We start from the raw sequence: 21,169 nt of genomic DNA, 5'->3' as shown, positions 1-21,169 counted from the left end.
GAGTGTAGTGAAAGTTGTGTAGCAATGCTCAATCCTATGGGTGCAAATAGCTTTTTTCATATTTATTTAAAAGTGATCTAACTAATAATCCCGTGATAAGTAGGGAGGAATCGGGGGATGTAGCAAAAGAATGAATGGTACTCCGAATCTTTTTACTTTGCATTGGCGGCTGGAATCCGAAGACTAGATTCCCATTACAGGCCAGAAACCCTACATTTCAAAATATTATTATATTTAGAAAAAGAATATTATGAATCTTTTTCAAAACTGGACAGAATCAACGGCCGCGATTTAATATAAAACAAAAAATTCATTATTATTCGCTCTCTCCATTTCTTTGTCTCTCGCTCCGAGTCTCCTACTCAGAGAGAGAGGGAAGCCGCCGCAGCCAGCCAGCCATGTGTGGAATACTCGCTGTCTTTGGTTGCACCGAAAATTCTCAGGCCAAACGCTCCCGGATCATCGAATTGTCTAGGAGGTTCTCTCTCTGTTTTTTTTTTTTTTGTAGCTTATTTATTTTGAATGTGGACGATTCTGGTCTGGTTCAAAATGTACACGATTTTGACGTTTGATTCTATTAACCAAGAGTATGTTTCTATTATCCCAGTGTTTTGAGTCGTAATTAGCTGACTCGTGCTAATTGAAGCCCCACCATTTCTATCACTGCATGTATTTTTTTTTTGGGGATGCAGAGTATATGGTTTTTCTACTGTTATATGAGAGAATGAAATGCGTAATAGAATTATTTAAAAGTGTAGGTTGCGCCATAGAGGTCCTGATTGGAGCGGTCTGCACTGTCATGGCGATTGTTATCTTGCTCATCAACGATTGGCTATTGTAGACCCAACTTCAGGAGATCAACCACTTTACAACGAAGACAAGACAGTAATTGTCACGGTAAATCTTCTTTAAGAGTAATGATATGTAGATTGCAAGCTCTCGGTTTCAACCTAAGTGGGTAGTGTTCACGTTTCTTGAATATAGTTTAGGCTCTTATTCTCTTTGAAAATTTCAGTATACTGTTTTATAGAGAGTCGGTGGAAATCTTTACTTAATTTTAAGAAAATCTCAGTTTAGAGTTTTGGAACTTCGTTCTTAGGTTAATGGTGAGATATACAACCATAAACAATTACGAGAAAAGTTGAAGTCTCATCAGTTTCGAACTGGAAGCGACTGTGAAGTGATTGCCCATCTTGTAAGTAATTGAGAATCTCGGGCCCTCAGTACTTGGCCATCTTGTAAGCAATTGAAAACTTAGCTGCTTATCTTTTTCAGTATGAAGAGTATGGGGAAAATTTTGTGGACATGTTGGATGGCATGTTCTCCTTTGTCCTTCTTGACACTCGAGACAAAAGTTTTATTGCAGCACGTGATGCTATTGGAATTACCCCACTTTACATCGGTTGGGGTCTTGATGGTATGTAACTTCATCCTGGTATGCGGAATGTTATTTTTCTCTTGAGATTGGCATCCACACATGGTGAATTATTGAATTTTCTGCTATCATACATCAGCCAGCGTCCTTTTTGTATTTATGTATTGTTATTTTTTGTTTCAACACGTTACATGTGAGAGAATCAGAAAAAATTTAATGTCTAAGATTCTAGAATCTTATAGAAATATCTTGGGCAATGGACTTTTTAATTCCCTTACACGATTTCTTCATGAAGCTGGTATAATGAATTTTCAAAGCATTATATGATCTTGCTTGCCTCCCAAGCTTAAGGTGCTTAGAAATATTTTCTTTATTGCTAAGTTTTATTGTTGATACAGACTTACACTGATTACAATAAATAATCTGGTGTTAGACTGGTTGCATGCTAATGCTACTTTATTTTATTCTAGTCAATTTGGATCATATAAGATCTATCTAGTATGTTTATTACCATTCCATTTATATGCCTCTGTGATTTTACTTATATTGGTGAAGCTTTGTTGATTTTAGAAGACTGTACTTTGTTAGTCTCAAATAAGGGGTAGAATGGAGCTATCTTTTTATTCTTCTACTAGTGTGAATGACATTTTTTATTAGCTATACTTTGACCTACATTTGTTCCTGTTCTTGATCGACTATTTTTTTTTGTCTATTAGCTTTATTGTTTTTGGTGTAAATTGCAATTGGGTGGTTAGTCACAACCTATGTATACTTTGATCCTTGCCAATGAATGGTCATTTGACATACGTGATTGGGAAAAAGCACAATGCTTATACACATACAGATTTTTCATTTCCTTGGATTCAGTGAGATATTAATCAGCTATAATTAAAAGTCTAACTCAATTTGGTATAATTGATGATCTAATTTATTTGTACCTTGTTATATGTTCTTTTAAATATCTTAATTAGCTGGCCATTTCGTTTTTATATATTCTTTTAAATATTATTAAGGAATGCACACTGGAATTAATGTATTGCCTTTCATTTCAGGGTCAGTATGGTTTGCATCAGAAATGAAGGCTTTGAGCGATGATTGTGAAAGATTCATGTCTTTTCTTCCTGGGCATATATATTCTAGCAAACAGGGTATGCATCTATGAAGTTAATGAATAGAAAAGTTTTTCTTTCTTGTTTTTCTGATGGTAAACAAAGCATTGGGTATGCATTCTCAAAGTTGATGGATTAACCTTTTTGTTCTGGGTTGGGCCTAAATTCTCAATCATGTCTAGGATTTTTGAAGACAGATGTCAGCTCCAAAATTTTCATGTTGATGAAGAATTTATTAATATCTTTAACTGAATGTTCTGAGCAAGGAAAATAAACATTTATGCCATGAATTGTAAAATTGTTATGTGTTTTATTCTGCAAGGGCTTTAACATAACTTTATTTTTTTTTTCTGCATGGAAATGTCATTTATGTGGATAGTAGAAGGAATCTTTTTTGGGATGAAATGTCGGGTGTTTGTAGTTGGTGGAATTTACCTTGGTGTTTTGGAGGGGATTTTAATCTTACTCGGTTTCCTAATGAGAGGTCAGGGGATTCAGTTTTTTCTAGTGCTATGGCTACTTTTTGAGATTTAATTTTTGATTTAAATCTGATAGATTTACCTTTAGTGGGAGGAGATTATTCTTGGTCTAATGGTAGATCTTCTTCTAGGTTGGATAGGTTTCTGGTTTCGCCTACTTGGGAGGCCCATTTTTCTGGTTTGATGCAGAAAGTTTTGCTGAGATTGTGCTCCAATCACTTTCCCATTATGTTGGATTGTGGAGGTATTGTGAGTAGAAGAAGTCATTTTAAATTTGAGAACATGTGGCTAAAGGTTGAAGGTTTTGGGGAAAAGGTAAGATGTTGGTGGAATTCCTATAATTTTTCGGGCACTCCTAGTTTTGTTTGGGCTAGAAAGTTGAAATCTCTTGAATTATATTTGATGAGATGGAATAAAGAGGAGTTTGGGTTGTTGGATATCAAGAGGAAGCGTATTAAGGAGGAGTTGCAAACTTTGGAAGAGAAGGAGGTGCAAGGGTTGTTTTCGGAAGAGGATAGAACCAGAAAATTATGGGTGGTTTTTGATTTGGAAAACTTAGCACTAATGGAAGAGATTTCATGGAGGCAAAAATGGAGGGTGTTGTGGCTGAAGGAAGGGGATAGGTGTACCAAAATTTTTCATCAAATGACGAACTCTCATAGAAGATATAATGTGATAGAGTTTCTTCGTGACGGGGACAGGTTGATTAAGGACCAAGAAGATGTTAAGGCCCACATTGTGCATTATTATGAGCAGTTGTTTTCAGAGAATTTTTCTTGGAGACCAAAACTGGACAGCCTTTTTTTAACTCAATAGAGCAGGTTGAAGTTATGTGGTTGGAAAAAGAGTTTGAAGAAGAAGTTCTAGACGTGGTAAAGGGTATGGACAAGGATAAGGCTCTGGGACCGGATGGATTCTCTTTGGCATTTTTTCAAGATTGTTGGGATGTTGTTAGAGATGATATCATGAAGGTGTTTGCCAAGTTTCACTCATATATGAAGTTTGAGAAGAGCTTGAATGCGACTTTCATTGCTCTTATTCCTAAAAAGGCAGGGGCTGTGGAGATAAGAGACTTTAGGCCTATTAGTTTAGTAAATGGCATTTATAAAATCATCTCCAAGGTGCTGGCTAATCGTTTGAGTAGGGTGATGGAGAGGATAATTTCACCATCTCAAAATGTTTTTGTGAAAGGTAAGCAGATTTTAGATTCTGTTTTAATTGCTAATGAATGTTTGGATGGTAGATTGAAGTTGGAAAAAGCTGGTATTCTTATTAAATTGGATATGGTAAAAGCCTACAACCATGTAAGTTGGGATTTTCCTGATTATCTATTGAGGAGATATGGCTTTGGTGTTAAATGGTGATCGTGGATGAAGTATTGTGTTTCGACTTCAAAATTTTCTATATTGGTGAATGGAGAACCGGTTGGTTTCTTCTGTAATTCTTGTGGCTTTAGGCAAGGCGATCTCTTGTCGCCTTTTCTTTTTGTTATGATCATGGATGCCATGAGTAGAATGATTGAAAAGACTGTGGAGGGTAATTTTCTGTCCAGTTTTGTGGTGGGTAATGAGATAAGGAATAATTTAAAGATTTCTCATTTGTTATTTGCTGATGATACCCTGCTTTTTAGTGAGCCTGATTTGGATAATATACGTGCTTTAAGAGCACTTTTGCTGTGTTTTGAAGCTGCTTCGGGGTTAAGAGTTAATTTATCGAAGTCTGAAATTGTTCCTGTGGGTGATGTTCAGAATTTATTAGATTTGGCAAACTTACTGGGGTGCAGAATCTCTTCATTGCCTATGAGGTATCTTGGACTTCCTTTGGGGGCTTCTTTTAAAGCTGTAAACATATGAGATGGGGTGATTGAAAAAATTGAAAGGAGGTTAGCTGGATGGAAGATGATTTTTTTTTGTCTAAGGGGGGTAGACTCACTATTATAAAAAGTACTCTGTCTAACCTGCCCACCTATTTCCTTTCTCTTTTTCCTCTTCCGGAAAGGGTTGAAGGGAGAATTGGGAGTTTATTTCGAAACTTCTTATGGGGAGGCATAGGTGAGGAAAAGAAGTATCATTTGGTTAGTTGGAAGAAGGTTTGTCAACCGTTGGATCACGGTGGTTTTGGGATTAAAGATTTAAAATAGAGCTTTACTTGGGAAATGGCTTTGGAGATATTAATTGGAGAGCAAAGCTCTATGGAAAAATGTGATAGATGTGAAATATGGAAGTTTGTGAGGAGGTTGGTGTTCTAAAGCATCTAGTGGAGCTTACGGGGTTAGTTTGTGGAAATTTATTAGAAAAGGTTGGGATTCCTTCTCCAATAATTTCAGATTGAAGATGGGAGATGGAAAGAGGATACTCTTTTGGCATGATCTGTGGTGTGGGGATACTGCTCTTAAGCTGGAATTTCCTGCCCTTTTCAGAATTGCAAGGGATCAAAATGCAGCTGTCTGTGATTTGTATTGCAGTAGTAACAATAGGGTTGAATGGAATGTTATTTTTAAAAGAGATGGTAATGACTGGGAAGTGGATGAAGTTAAGGCTCTGCTGGTTAAACCTTACAACTCAAAACTGGTCCAAGATAGAGAGGATTGTATGGTCTGGATTCCTGCTGGAAATGCTAAGTTTTCAGTTTCATCTTATTACAGAATTTTGTCAAGCCATAGTAGTTGCGTATTCCCTTGGAAAAGTATTTGGAAAGTGAAAGTTCCTTCTAAGGTTGCTTTTTTCTGTTGGGTGGCTTCTTTGGGCAAAGTATTGACTACTGAAAACCTTAGAAGGAGAGGTTTGTTTATTGCGGATTGGTGTGTTTTGCGCAAAAAGGATGGAGAATCTGTAAATCACCTTTTCCTTCACTGCGAAGTGACAAGATTCTTGTAGAACGAGGTTTTGAGTTGGACAGGATTACATTGGGTTACGCCCAGGGAAGTGGTGGATTTATTGGTAGGGTGGAAGGGTGTGAAGGGCTGTAAGAAGGCGATGTGTGTTTGGAAAATGATTCCTCCTTTATCTTATGTGGTGCATTTGGCTCGAAAGAAATGGGAGATGCTTCAAAGATAGAGAACGTTCTTTGGGAGATCTTAGGGTTTTTTTCTTGAGTACTTTGAGTTCTTGGACTAAAGCTTTTGTAATGGCGGATAATTTTCTGCATCTGTTTTAGCTTTATGGTGGTAGTTTTCTTTTTTGTTTCTAGAAGTTGTAGGTATTTCCTTTGTATACGTCCTGTGTACTGAGGCTTATGCCTATTTCTTTGAATAAAATTTATTACTTATAAAAAAAAAGAAATGTCATTTGCACCCTGATTATATTTTAGTTTCACATGGGGAACTCAACATTACTCAAGATCGGGCAAAGCTTTTAAAGGATTGGTGGCTATGCTTTGAAAAAATATTGTACTTTGTCTTTTTCGGTTTCGGCTGTAAAAATAAAATTACTTTTAATTATTATCTTTTTCGATTTTTTGTAGATAAATCTTAGAAATTCAAACCTTTTCATGCTTTAAGTTCTTTTTGATGTTGGACAAACTGCTTATTGTATATACTGCAACATGTTTACAGGAGGCCTTAAAAGATGGTATAACCCACCATGGTATTTGGAGAACGTACCCTCAACTTCATATGATCCCATACTTCTACGTAAGGCCTTTGAGAAGGCAAGGTCCACACTTGTTCTTGCTTAAACTCTAGATCCTTTAATTCTTACGTATAAAAAAGAAAAGAAAAGCTCTAGATCCTTTGTTTTTGTTTGTGGTAATTAGTTTATCCTTTTATGTTTTCATGGTTCTTAGATGTATAAATCTGGCATTGAAGTCTTTGCTTTTGATTGAGTAAACATTATTTTATACTTAGCCTTTGAATAAAAGGTGGGTTGGGTTGGATTGGATTCTTTGGATATACGTGTGTAAATGTATGTGGGCTTTTATATATTTATGCATGTTAATCAACTCAAAACAAAGCTTTGTAGCTTTTAAGTATCACATAATAACTTCTTCATTCAGTATAACTTCTATATAGAAAAAACTTAATTTAGTGTTAGATATATTCCTTTTGGTATTGCTTTCATGCATGCAAATCCTGATTCTTAAGCACATTACTGTATTCCTATGAATTGGAGCTCTTTCAAGGAAGATATATGGTTACCATGCAATAGAATATAGAAAGGGGGAAAAAGGGGAAAAAAGAAAAGAAAAGGAAAGGAGAACCTTTGAAGCTAATATCAAGTTCTTTATCTCAAAGGAGAACGCTTCAATTGTCCATATGGAGTTACCGGTTAGATAGTTCTGTCTTTTTGTGCACTACTATCTAAGTTTGACAGTTCTTTCTTCCTGGCGATTTTGTATGTTACTGATTTTCTGTTTCAACCGGCTGCTGTGCACCTCTGTTGTTGTACTCATTGGGTTTGCAATATTTTTTTTTTGATAAGTAAGAAATTTTATTAATCATGTAATTAGGCATAACCTAGGTACATAGGAAGTATACAAGAGGTGAACCTAATTACAAGCTAAGTGCTGTGAAAATCAACATAAAAGTCATTAAGGCTAGTCCCATTCGACACAATGGCTGCAGCCCAAAGTAACAAAAGTCCCTAAACCCTTCCATCATCTGTTCCCTGTTGTCAAACCAGCGGCCATTCCTTTTGTTCCAAGTACACCACATTAAACATAGAGGCACCACATGGTTGTTATCTTGTATCATTGGGTTTGTAATATTTCTAATTTCATTCTTTTTTTTTCACTCTCAAATCGTGCAGGCTGTGACAAAGAGACTTATGACTGATGTGCCATTTGGTGTACTTTTATCTGGAGGACTGGACTCCTCTCTTGTTGCTTCTGTGGCTAGCCGCCATATGGCAGAATCAGAAGCTGCTTGTCAGTGGGGATCACAGCTACACACATTTTGCATTGGTTTGAAGGTGAATACTTCTCACGTTAGATAACCATGTCTGGTCCATCCTTTTTCTTCGCTTTTTTCCTTTCTCCCAGGACATGCTTTGATGATTCTAGTTACACAAATATGTAGGTGAGAAAATAAAAATGAAATTCATTTAAGAGGACAGTATGCATTGTTGTTATCTTGTATTCCAATATTTATTTATTTTTATTTTGTTTTTCCTTTTGGTAATGTATACAGACTGATTGGACAATCTCCTAATGTGATAGGCTGTAATCACTACGATAACTTCTAGGCGATTTTCATCATACTTGCAAAATTAAATGGTTAATCTTGGGTCTTATATCAATGCTGATTTAATTTGATCCTGAGGTGTACCTTTCGCCATGACATGTAGTTTTTCATTGTTTGAGGGGAATTGTCACAGATCTGGGATTCGAATCCTTGTAAGAGGTCTACTAGAGATCAGAAATTGTTGAGAACGAACAAGAATTTTCTTTTGTTCCTTAGAGGTTTCAGCCCTACCTAATTTATACAAGTTATGAAATGGCATTGATGTTCTTAAAGAAAACATTGAGGGGAGATCGTGCGTGATGTCAGAATACTGGATGTGATTAATCTGGCACCACAATAAAGGACTGATTAAAACTTTCTTTGTTTACACTGCTTAAATTGTAAGTAATCAATATTCATCCCTCTGGCTAATTGTTCTGTGTCGAGTTTGCATACTTATGACCATTATGGATTTCACATTTGAATGTTCATAAGCTTGTTAATGAACTTTGATAAAGGTGGTTATTGTTTGGCTTATGCCTTATGGATTCCACAATGTTTTGATGTTTTGACCAGAAAACTGGTGTCTAGGTGCTTCTAGTGCTATCTATAGATATACCTCTGAAGAGAGTGTGATTTGTATTTGGTGTGTGGCCTATGTATGAGCACAGAGTGAACTGACCTGGTTATTGATGCCTTAGTTGTTTGAAGTTTTTTGTGTCTGATGCACAAAGTTGCTAGTTTATGAGTGTTTTTGTTATGTGCCAATTGGCTGTGTTAGTGTAATCGCATTTTTAATATGTTTATATTTCTAGATTATCTTCTATTTAATTAAATGCTAGTTTTCCATATTCTAATATTCAGGGTTCTCCAGACCTGAAAGCTGCCAGAGAGGTGGCAGATTATCTTGGAACTCGTCATCATGAATTTCACTTCACTGTTCAGGTAATCCCATATATTTTTCTCTGGAGAAGACAGATCTATCAAGTGCGTTTGAGTATTTAAAGATTAAGTGCCTTTTCTCTTTGGCATATCAGGAAGGCATAGACGCACTTGAGGAAGTCATTTACCATATTGAGACATATGATGTGACCACTGTCAGAGCCAGCACACCAATGTTTCTTATGTCTCGGAAAATTAAGTCTTTGGGAGTGAAAATGGTTCTTTCTGGAGAAGGATCAGATGAGATTTTTGGTGGTTACTTGTACTTCCACAAGGCACCTAACAAGGAGGAGTTTCACCAAGAAACATGTCAAAAGGTATCCCATGCTCTGTATCTTTTTCAGCCTTTTGTATTGTATTATTTTGTGTTCATTGCTGGATTATGTTAATTGTCATGTCATTATGCCGAATTTTTTGATGGCTTATGATATTTCTACAGATTAAAGCTCTTCATCTCTATGACTGCCTGAGGGCCAATAAATCAACTTCAGCTTGGGGTGTTGAAGCTCGAGTACCCTTTTTAGATAAAGAATTCATCAACATTGCTATGAGCATTGATCCTGAGTGGAAACTGGTATAAAATTTTCTGGTTCTACACTCGGCTTTCAACTCAGTTCAAGGATACTAACTGATCAGAGTTTAATATCTGTTGTTTAAGGATAGTGGCTTCTTACCTACAAAACAAGGTTAAATGGAATTTTCTCATCATCACTAAATAGAAACCTACTACCTGATAGTGGCCTTTGTGATTGCCAATTATATCTTGAGCCTTAGTGTGTATGTTAACTTGGTACAATGTTTGATTTACCCGGGTGCTTTCTGTGCCTTCTTTTGCCATTATTCTGGGCCATTATGTTTGGATATGCATCAGTAGTTCCCTTCATTAATGTGTCTGGGTTTTCTTTACTTCTAGGTCTAAGAATATCCCGTATCAGTGGTTGATTCAGTATTGGCACCTGATGCATTGAATAGAGCACGAGGGGTCTCTAGAAAATCTATTAATTGTCTTATAGAACTGTGGTTGCTAAGAACTAATTGTCCATATATGATATCAAAATGAAATATTGTTCTGAATTTTTTAGGTTTGAACATTTTTCACCTTCTTTGAATATAGATATGTTAGTTACCTCCACACGTGTAATGACAGGTTAGACCTGATCTTGGGAGAATTGAGAAGTGGATCCTACGCAATGCATTTGATGATGAACAGAACCCATATTTGCCAAAGGTTTGGATACTGTGCTTTTTCTACATTTGCATCCATTGTGCAGTCAAGCCTAACACAGACTACCTTGTTACATGTTTTGTTTGTTTCCTTTCCCCTATATAGCCTTTGGTATGGTTTCTCAAAGTTGACATGAGTACCCTAAATATTTAAATTGTGTATCCAAGGAAGAATTGTTGAAATTATTCTTTTTTTGGTTATAGCACATATTGTACAGGCAGAAGGAACAGTTTAGTGATGGTGTTGGGTACAGTTGGATCGACGGCTTGAAGGATCATGCAAACAAGCAAGTATGTGCTATTTGAACTTCTGAGATTTGTGATATGACACCAATTTCTTTATCAGGCCATGTTTCTGTATTTCAGTTCGGAACCAGAACTGTAGTTAACTGTCTGGCGGTACTGCTCATGAAACATAAGAGATGCTTATGCCTTGGTTACAGTGGCTATTTCTCATTTTTCTATGGTATTGGCCAGGTAACAGATGCAATGTTGATGCATGCAAGCTTTATTTACCCTGAAAACACTCCTGTGACAAAGGAAGCATACTACTACCGAGCTATATTTGAGAAGTTCTTTCCTAAGGTGGGACGTTTCATGTTTTAATTGAATGCAAGTGTTGGGTAGATTCACATGTTTGCCCCTTTTGATCAATATTTTACATTATATGTCAGAAGTTGGCTAGCTTTAAGTGTCCGTCTATTTTGATGGTAAATGTTTTTCATTTTTTATCTGCAATTGCTGAACAGAATGCTGCTAGGTCAACAGTTCCTGGGGGTCCAAGTGTAGCATGCAGTACTGCAAAAGCTGTGGAATGGGATGCCTCATGGTCAAAACATCTTGATCCATCTGGTCGTGCAGCACTTGGTGTTCATGCAGCCGCATATGAGGAAGAAGTGGATGTCAAGAATGCCAATCTGATAAATGGCTCCCCACAAAAACTTGAAGTGTTTGTGGACAAAGCTACAACAGTTGTTTGATTGAGGACATACACGACCGCTGGATGCAATTTTTTTCTTGATGGGATAGGTACCCGATTTCTTGGTTGCTCTTTCTATTCATAGAAATATACACAAAATCTACCTGGCTTTTTTCCCCCGGTTAAGAACTAGGTTTTTTATGCAGTTTATTGTACCAATGGAGCGTTTTGCATTAAGATTATTTAGTTAATGACACGTCTTGTGGCAGTGCAGTTCTCGCTCAACTGTTTGTTTATTTGTTAAATTGGCTTCGCTGCGGTCTGTTGCTAGCCTAGAGTCCTGTGCTTATCCTTCCCTGCATTTTCGTGTGGTATCCAACATTTTAAGGGTAACAAGTTTCCTGTTGTACCTTCGAAAACTTGAATGGATTTTTATTTTCAGACTTTTATGATTCTGGCAGTGAGCGATTATGGCTGATCCAAACTACTACAAACATATTCTCGTTCCTCGTGCACTTACAGTTGCGTTGACGTTGAGATCCAAACGAATTCTTGGTCTTTGTTCTTTAATATTCTCTGGTCTTTGGTCTTTGTTCTTAACTCATCACCTCTTTTCATTCACACCCAGCCCAGCCCAGCCCAGAAAGAGGGAAGGACATAAACAGATAAACCTTACATTCCTGTCTTCAGAAACTGACAGATCATCCATAGCATGGAAGTAAATGTTGACCTAAGAGATATAATATATAGATGTTATAATACTACATACTATCAGCTTTTGGAAAACGCAAGCTTTCTAAATTACATGTTCGTGTTTCCAGTCCATATAAACTACACAGCATGTTGCTAGTACAGCACCCCCATTTTGCTTGGAACACGTGAAAATTCCCCAGGATGTCACTAATCGAAAAATGGAACATGGATGATACTTGAAAGGAAAAAAACCTTCCTTTGATAATGATGTTAACATGCGAGAATAACGAGAAATCAAACCTACTGTTTCTACCCACTCATTAAACTCTTTTCCTTTTAAGCCGAGGACTTTATAGTATTAAAGAAGAAAAAAACACGAGCACCTGACATACCCAGAACAACCAGTCTGAGTCTTGGAAATCCTTATCGTATCAATCAGTATGCCATCAAAATCTGCCATTTACCCGGGAAAAAAAACTGGCAATTCAATGCATGACACTTTGTATATACAGGGGTGGTGGACATGTATGCACAACTAGAATTTGGAGCATATCATGGCATATACAAAAGACCTATTCTCGGTTAAACTTGAAAATAACAAGCGTTATTGCAAGAGTACCAGGCTGCAGCCACCTGATTAACAACCACAAAGAGCTTGAAGAGCATTTACCATCGGCAAATCCCAGGAGCCTCCATTCGGCTTAAAGAAAGTATTTCCTCATGCTTTGAAGCATATACAAAGCCCCACAACTGCATTACACAAAGAAATTATGGATTTTGTTTCTTTCATTATAGATGAGACATTGTGTCAAAAATTATAAACGTACCCTATTTGGAGAGAGAGAGAGAGAGAGAGAGAGTGAGAGAGATGGTACATTTCTGCATACCTCAACTTCCTTCACTTCAAAGTCTTCGGACTGTGCAAGACAAGGATTGCCATATGTTTCTGAAACAGAACTTGATCCGTTCAATCTTCAAAAAAGAAGGAACTGAAACTGTTACAAAACTGATAGATCGCACAGATTCCTTTCAAAAAAAGGAACAAATGGGGCAGAATTCTTACAGATCACCATCCAAATACAGTGCAAAGTGTCCACCTCCACCCAATGCCAGAAATTCATTGGAGCAAAGAGTGAAATAGCGATTTAAACCTGCTCATAGGCTAAATGTCATTATGCCAAATCTAATCTTGCAAACCAAGCCAAACCGGAAGGTTGAACCAAAACACAACACCCATTTGAGAACACGGTCATTTTTAGGGTGGCTTTAGGTTAAGGACTGTATTGCTGAGTGCATGTCTATGCATATATGTAACATTTTCTCGGGAATCTTCCATAGTTTTCCACATTTATACACATTGAACATGATCATAATTTATTTCTACAACTACCAAGTTGGGAGAACTTCAAGTAATCTCGTACACCATGAACTCATCAAATTTAAACTTTGTATAGCAATATGGAATTGAAATGTTTCAGAAAATCATTACAAATAAATGATACCCTCTGCGTCAACATGGACCTTACTTCGTATATGACAACCACACATATTTTTTGAAAATACAATATTAATACATTTTGAACCAAGCATTAGAAAAGAACCTACACAGAAATGACATCTTTGAGCAATATAAAGAAAATAAACATCCAGCATGTCATGAAATGAAGAGGATTGGTCCAATTGCATATAGTTGATAAAAGCTTGGTTTCCCTCAATAGTGACCAAAATTCAGTGTCCTTATACTGCCATGCAGAATTAACCAAGGTAGAGGCAGAAAAGTACAATAACTTCTTACAGCCAAGCACTAAAAGAATAGTTATATATGCCTTTTAACAATGCACTTGCGATGATTTCTCTTTTCATTTCGGAACCAAGTTGGTAGAAAGCGTAAATTTTGTACAACACATTGCTCTTTTTTTTATAAGTAAGAAATTAATACACCACATTACTTTTTATGATAAGATGTGAACTTCATTTACAAAGCAAGCAAGAAAAACCAAATTTGAGATCTTTTCCTTCAATTTCTGAAAATAACCATTCATATTCTTATCATGGCTTCAAGAAATTTTAAACTGGAAAATATAATTATCTGTAAAAAAATCAGAGAACTGATGCTGGGAAAAGCTAAAATGCAGTAGTAAGTACCTGTGGGGCGGAATATAACAGGATCACCGGATTTAGTCGTGAAAACAAATGTACTATTACTTCCCTGTTCATGTCCAGGGTCAACATGTGTAGAGTAAGATAGTTAATGAAATCAAAATAATTATTTGTTGCAGCAACCTGATATTTTCTCTCGCTGGTTGGTCTTAGGGGTGCCTCAACCAAGCCACCAAATACTGCACCTTTACGATCCCCAACCACCTTTAAGAATATTAAAGATCATGTGATAAGTGCAGAAGCTTTATCCTCAATTTAAATGTGTATAATGACACCCAAAAGATTTATAAAAACACATTATGGATTTAGCTTAATAAAAGAGGTCATCTTTATCAAATGAATAGTTGTTTCAAAACTACAAGCCTCTACTTAATTTGCAAAATGATATTTACAGCTGTACCAGAGAAGTCAAACTTTTAGATTTAGTTAAATCCAATTTTGTCTATGAATTCTATTACAAGGAAAACATCTCCCCAAGCTCTGAACTTCTAAATAAAATCTTCACGATTCTTTTATTTACAAAATTGCAGATAAAAACATCTAACTTTCAAGTTAATCTCCACAATGAATACAATATCTTTGATTACTTGTCAAAAAGTTAATCTCCACAAAAACAAAAATCTATTTACCAGCAAACTGAGTCCAGGCCAAAGCTTGCTCCTTCTGTATAGGGTTGAAAGTGATTTGCCATGCCTCCATGTACTACCGAGGACAAAAGATATATTAGACAAAAGTATCGTAATTGTTTAGTGATAGCAAGACTGTACAGCTTTAGCAAGATCCAATTTCATACAAGTCAAATTTCACACCTATAGAGCAATAACCATTGCCTCCCCTGAACAAGTGCTGGAAGCGAAGCATATAGCACACTTCTACTTTTCTCTGAAAAAAGCAATGAAGGTTCAGAGATGTCTGGGACTTTAACCAAGTCCTCAGACTCTTTCTCATTTTCCATATGTCTCATCTCAACTCCAGTAAATTCAGCATCATTCCCATCAACATTCGCCTTCGAGTCATCCTTGTGCTCTTGATTTCGATAGCCACTGATCCTTGCAGCCTTGTAAATAGCTCTACTGAGCGAATGTTTCCCCCTATAAAATAAGCTTCTCTTCCCACTGCTTTCTTTCATTACAGGGTCAGATTGTAGGTCGTCTGATTCTACTTCGTCATTCTGTTCATCTGACTTTTTATTATCTCCAGACTCGGAGGATGACAACAGAGAGTAAAGAAATGCTGTAAAAGACGAAGTATCCGGCCCATCAACTATGTCCCCAGAACTCTCTTCACTAGTTGACTCTTGTTGACTTCTTTCCGTCTCACTAGCATCTTCCTGTCAAAACAAAGACTAATGATGAGTCTGAAGTTAACCTTATTATAGTTCACCGTGCAAGCAAAATTAATGTTTTTTTCTGCATAAATGGTTTTGTTTGTACGTGCATCTTTGGTTATAACTTAAAACTTGAAAATTCAAATTCTTGAATATTTCTTAGCTAATCATGGATTACCAAGTTATTAATGCATGAGAAGTCATTATGTCAGTATGCTCCCTGGCTTTAGGCCCGACACATTGTATGCCACTCAGAGCCAAAGAACATTAGGGCTAATGCCCCCTGGGGCTTGGTCTTGTCAAAGATTTACCAGTTAAGTAGGCCTGGCCGCCTGGTACGTAGCTCAATTTCTCCATTGAATACACAATACTTGGATTTCGGACTACTATCAATTAGACGATGTTCGTATCTACAAGATTGCTTCAAATCGACGCTCAAGCTACACTCCCCAGCCATTCGATCCAGCTTGCTTCAATGCACAGATCACTTTTGTCAATCATATAAATCCATCAGGGGCTAGACTCCCGTTATGGACCCTAACCATTTGTTTTGTTTATAACGAAATACCTCCCATTTTCTGTTGATCGCAAGTAAAAATGCCATAACTCTGGCCCCTCTCGAGGAATACTAAAAAAACCCATAAATTCTTAGACCCTATCAGTGTTCCATCAAATAAACAAAAAGGGGAAGAAGTGAAAAAATAAATAACCACGAAAAGAAGAAGAATAAAAAAAGAACCAAGCCTTTTCAAGGCAAAGTAGAGGGAGAGAGACTTACAGCGGCTGGAGGAGGAGGAGGCGGTTGAGGTTTGGAGGGCTTATCAGAGATGGGGTTGAGGAAGACGGTGGCGATATCGGTCACAAAGTGAACTGCTTTTTTCCGCAGCGAGTACTGTTGTCTACCCATCTTCCGATACTTCAAAAAAAAAAAAAAAAAAAAGGATTAGAATTTCTACTCACAATCTTCAACACGTTTATATATAATCGGGGAATCTGTATTCCCACCTTTTTCCCTTTCTTTTTGGCTTCCGCTTCTGTAAACTAGAAAGTTCGCCACGAGCTCTAGGATACCATTATAACCTCTTTATCTCTCTTTTCATAAAGGCTTTCCCACTATGCGTGATGAGGAAATGACCGGAGAAGAAAGAGTATGATCAAAGAAACATTTTTTCTTTTCAGCAGAGGGTACTTTTCAAAGTGATTGTTGCCACCAAACCTCAACTTTGGCATAACTTACAACTCGGTGGGTGAGTGATGGACTCGGGAGGGAGGTCTTGTAATGGACGTCAATGGCGGGTTTTCTCTGCTGGCGGTCTAGACTACTTGCAAGTTTTATCATCAGTCGTCACCTGCAAGTTTCATTTCAAGAGTGGTTTTTTTTTTATTCTTCGTATTTTTTTAATACATTTAAATATTTTTAAAAAATAAAAAAAATACACCAACACACTTAAAATTAAATCTTTAATCACTAGGTAAAAAAATTTTTTAACCAGCGATCAAATAGAATGATCAAAATGGAGAGGTAAAGTAGTTTTATTCTTTCAATAATATAAAAGAGCAATACTACAAAATCTTTCCAACCTCGCATACCTTATTTATTTTAAACTTTTAATTTTTTTTTAAAATTTACTTTTTTAAATTAATTTAATTTTTTTATTCGTTATTCATATATTAAATATTTGATAAAAGAAAAAAATTATAAAATAATAAAAAATGTGATATGTAGAGATTGTGTGAATAGTAAGAGATTGTATAGATTTTTTCAAAATATAAAAATCTCTACACCAGAGTGCAGAACACAAAGACTCCGAGGGTGGTTCAACGTACAATTTTGTGTTGAGATGATACGAGAAATATCTCGTCATTTTATTATTATAATTGTTTTAAATTTATTTTAATTATATTTTATTCAACTCTTAATTTTAATCTTAATTTATCTAATCTTAACTCACTATCTAAACGACACCTAAGTTTTTTTTTTTGAAATAATCAATTTCCATTAATCATCAAGAAACATTAGAAACTTTGTCCCTCATAATAACAAACATAACCTCACTTGGTCCTCCCTTAACCCACACTGACTCAGAACAAAGCCTTTTTGCCAATTGTGTAACAGCTTGAGTTGCCTTATTTCCATTTCTTTGTAAACACTAACTTCCATCCCATGTGCCTTGAAAGAATGAACTGAATGTCCTCAACCAATTGACCATTTCATGAGTAATCTAAGTTTGTACCAAGTATGCTATCAATAACCTCTTTGGCATCACCTTTGAAAATTACATGATGAAATCCCAACTGCTGACACAACTGCAAGCCCTGAAGCAATGCTTAACATTATGCCTGAAACACAGAGGCAACATATCGTCTAGGAGCTACTAACACCACGTCTGCATCCCCCCTACAATCTCTCAGAACAATACCAATCCCCATAATACTATCATTAGAAATAAAAGTAGCATCAAAATTAAGCTTAAAGAAAGGATCATCAGCTGGTTTCCATAAGGTTTTGTCAACTGTTTATATCTGGACTCCATTCCCAGTGTATTGTTGCTTTTGAAACTAAACAACTTCCTTATAGACTGCAATATCATCCAAAGCAGATTGATAAAGTGTAGAGGGAGCTTGGAATTTTTGATCAAACACCCATTTATTCCTTTTAATCCATAATTTGTACATCATAGCAACAATTTGATCCAGCTATTGATCTTCCAATCTTTGAAACAAATCCCTTCGTAGAAGCATAAAATTATCATAAGATATATGCCACTTCCTAACAAGACTGACAGATTCCCCCCATACATCCACTACAGCAGGACAAGTCCTAGGGACATGCAGTATTGTTTCATCTTCTTGAATAAAAACTGCACAAAGACCATTTGTAATGATCTTCTTTCTTACCAAACTTGTTTTGTAGGTAAGATGTTATTGAAAGCCTTCCATACAAATTGTTTTACCTTACCAGGAACCTGTAGCTGCCATAGTTTCTTCCAATGCTCATCTCCACTAGCCTCGTGAGAAGACTGCCCTCGAGATTGTCCCTTAAGCTCAGTATCCATAAAGTATGCACTTTTGACCATAAAGATCCCTTTTAAGGACTTTACCCAAATTAACTTATCCTTTGCACCCCTAATACTCAATGGTAAACTGCAAATCAACTTGGCATCTTCTGGAGTAAAGACTGCCTCTATCAAATTTGACTTCCATTCATGCTTCTCCATATCCAGCAAGTCTGTCACTCTACTTCCCGAGGTTAAACTAATTGGAGGTGTTTGCACCATATAAGTAAAAGGTATAGAAATCCACATGTCATACCAAATATGAATGTTCTCCCCATTCCCTACCCTCCACACAGAACCTGCCTTAATTAAGTTTAAAGAAGACCAAATACTTCTGCATATATGGGAAGGACATGATCCAATTTTTGACTGAAGTAAGAAGCAGTTACTATAATATTTGTGCTTAAAAATCTGAGCTACTAAAGAAAAAGGTTCATTCAGAAGTCTCCATAATTGCTTTGCTAGCAAGGCTTTGTTAAAGATAATTAAGTTTCTGAACCCAAGACCGCCCTTATCTTTCACTTTTCTCATCTTTTTCCAACTCTGCCAATGCACTCCCTTTACAAATTTATTGTGGTTCCACTAGAACTGAGATAATATGGCTTCGATCTCCTTTAATAGAATAGATGGAGGTCTGAAAACACTCATGGTATATGCTGGGCTAGCCTACAACACACTTTTAATAAGAATCTCTTTCTTGACTGAAGAGAGCAACACAGATTTTCAACTGCAAATCCTTCTCCAAATCTTTTCTTTTAAACCTCGAAATGTATAATATTTGGATCTCCCAATGACAGTTGGTAAGCCCAAATACTTGTTATAATTTCCCCATGCCACTCCCTATGCAGACTGAATAATGAGATCCTTAGCTTCTGGTTGTGTGTTTTTGTTGAATAATAAAGAGGTTTTCTGTTTGATCAGAGATTGCCCAGAAGCCCTCTCATACTTCTTCAATATTTGTTCCACATTATACCATTCCTCTTGTTTAGCTCTACATAAAATTACACAATCATCTGCAAATAATAGATGATTAATCCTTATGCCCCCTCTTGAAGATGCTATCCCTTGTATATCTCCCTGACTTTTAGCAGGTTGAAAGACAAAAGTCAGCCCTTCTGCACAAATAAGAAACAAATATGGAGACAATGGACCCCATTGGCATAATCCTCTTGAAGGAATAATAATTTCCCCTGGAATCCCATTGCATTTGACTGAGTAACTCACAAATTTGACACAAGTCATGAGTAAACCAGTCCATTTATTACCAAATCCCAGCTTGAGCAACATTGCCTCTTGGTAATCCCATTCCACTCTATCATATACTTTAGGCATGTCTAGTTTAATAGCCATATTGCCCACTTCGCTTTTTTGTCTTGACTGCATAGTATGTAAAATCTCATAGGCAACCATAATATTATCTGTGATAAGTCTACTAGGAATAAAAGTACTTTGATTTCATGAAATGACATTAGACAGCACCCACTTCTTTCTATTGGCTAATAACTTAGAGATTAACTTGTACAAGACATTACACAAGCTAATAGGTCTAAACTCATTCATAGAGATAGGAGAATTAACCTTAGGAACCAAAGCGATGTGAGTGTGATTCGGTCCAGTAGGCATAGTACCCTTGTTAAGGAACTCCAACACAGCTTTACAAACATCAGTACCAACAATCTCCCAATGATCTTGATAAAAACTAGCATTAAACCCAACGAGTCCAGGAGACTTGAAGGGTGACATTTGCTTCAAAGTAGTCTTCACTTCTTCACTTAGAAACTCCCTTTCCAAGCTTTGCCTCATGTCAGATTCTTGATTCCACCTCACTCAAACAATGATTAGTATGCTCCCTTGAAGGCTTGGATGACAAAAAAATCTATGAAAAATGTTGCCAAAAGCCATGAGCAATATCACTGTGCTCAGTTAATAACAGGTCATTTCCTCTAAGAAATGTTACTTATTTATTTATTTAAAATTTCTTATATCCATCTCATCTCAAGCTCTATCTTTTTGCATAGTATCCATCTCATCTCATCTTATTTAATTATTATAATTTTTTTAAATTCTTAAATAAAATATAAAAAATAATTCAACCTTTTTAAATTCTAAAATAAAATTATATTAAAAAAGTATACTCTAATAATATTTTACTCAAATTTCATCACATCTTATCTATGTAACCAAACAAGACCAAATAATAAATAAAAGTTTTTGTTTTGGCTTTTGTTAGCATATTATTTCTAATTGTTAATGTTGTTACTGATATAATTTTTTTGTGACACAATTAATCATAAGTACAGTTATTATTAATTTATTTTTAAAATTATATTTTCCGTCATAAGCAATAAGTTTAGAATATACAAATAGATATTAGAAAAATAATTTAAAATATAAATCTTAGAATAATATATATCTAGTGATTGCAATGATAGGTTAATAATAGGTTATCAAAAATTGGAAGAGAAGTGTTATAATTACAAAACACTTTCATAAATCGACATATCTTCATATAATATATTAGATTCACTTTATAAGAAAATTTTACAATCTAACACACCATATCAAATTAGATTAATTTATGAATTTATTTTTATAAAATTTCTTTAGAACCAAAACATTTCTCAACTTAGAATAGCGGTCAACTAAACTTAATGATAGTTGTGTAGAAGCATAAAAATACAATGCAAAGTATTAATATCTAACGATCTAGTTAAAAACAAGAGAGAA

General features: G+C 35.9%; 2 protein-coding genes across 2 annotated transcripts; one reads left to right on the top strand and one right to left on the bottom strand.

The window, feature by feature from the left end:
• Window positions 1-316: 316 nt before the first annotated feature.
• On the top strand, window positions 317-11,670 carry LOC109010620 (asparagine synthetase [glutamine-hydrolyzing] 3-like). The gene is made up of 14 exons (XM_018991501.2): window positions 317-478; window positions 759-897; window positions 1,100-1,195; window positions 1,276-1,417; window positions 2,428-2,523; window positions 6,517-6,611; window positions 7,709-7,870; window positions 8,986-9,066; window positions 9,159-9,380; window positions 9,503-9,637; window positions 10,211-10,291; window positions 10,492-10,578; window positions 10,765-10,872; window positions 11,037-11,670. Exons 1-14 carry the CDS (start codon window positions 399-401, stop codon window positions 11,265-11,267), a joined length of 1,755 nt encoding a protein of 584 aa, XP_018847046.2. The 5' UTR covers window positions 317-398; the 3' UTR covers window positions 11,268-11,670.
• Window positions 11,671-12,306: 636 nt separating this feature from the next.
• On the bottom strand, window positions 12,307-16,732 carry LOC109010621 (TLD domain-containing protein 2-like). The gene is made up of 9 exons (XM_018991502.2): window positions 16,392-16,732; window positions 16,165-16,302; window positions 14,869-15,389; window positions 14,689-14,761; window positions 14,183-14,263; window positions 14,045-14,108; window positions 12,963-13,050; window positions 12,787-12,871; window positions 12,307-12,649 (listed from the first exon to the last, which is right to left on the bottom strand). Exons 2-9 carry the CDS (start codon window positions 16,291-16,293, stop codon window positions 12,566-12,568), a joined length of 1,125 nt encoding a protein of 374 aa, XP_018847047.1. The 5' UTR covers window positions 16,294-16,302; window positions 16,392-16,732; the 3' UTR covers window positions 12,307-12,565.
• Between the last annotated feature and the right edge of the window lie 4,437 nt (window positions 16,733-21,169).

Source organism: Juglans regia, chromosome 1 (assembly GCF_001411555.2).
Source record: "Juglans regia cultivar Chandler chromosome 1, Walnut 2.0, whole genome shotgun sequence".
NCBI classification, from domain to species: domain Eukaryota; kingdom Viridiplantae; phylum Streptophyta; class Magnoliopsida; order Fagales; family Juglandaceae; genus Juglans; species Juglans regia.
The sequence above is the reverse complement of the archived record's forward strand: the minus strand, read 5'-3'. Positions and strand labels throughout refer to the sequence as shown.

Excerpts from the sequence above, each read along its gene's own strand:
- LOC109010621 (XM_018991502.2), bottom strand. The coding sequence starts at position 16,293 with ATGGGTAGACAACAGTACTCGCTGCGGAAAAAAGCAGTTCACTTTGTG. Across the intron at positions 13,051-14,044 it reads TGTTATATTCCGCCCCACAG|GTTTAAATCGCTATTTCACT; the intron begins GTACTTACTACT and ends GCCTATGAGCAG. Across the intron at positions 12,872-12,962 it reads CTGTATTTGGATGGTGATCT|ATTGAACGGATCAAGTTCTG; the intron begins GTAAGAATTCTG and ends TCTTTTTTGAAG.
- LOC109010620 (XM_018991501.2), top strand. The coding sequence starts at position 399 with ATGTGTGGAATACTCGCTGTCTTTGGTTGCACCGAAAATTCTCAGGCC. Across the intron at positions 6,612-7,708 it reads TACGTAAGGCCTTTGAGAAG|GCTGTGACAAAGAGACTTAT; the intron begins GCAAGGTCCACA and ends CAAATCGTGCAG. Across the intron at positions 7,871-8,985 it reads CATTTTGCATTGGTTTGAAG|GGTTCTCCAGACCTGAAAGC; the intron begins GTGAATACTTCT and ends TCTAATATTCAG.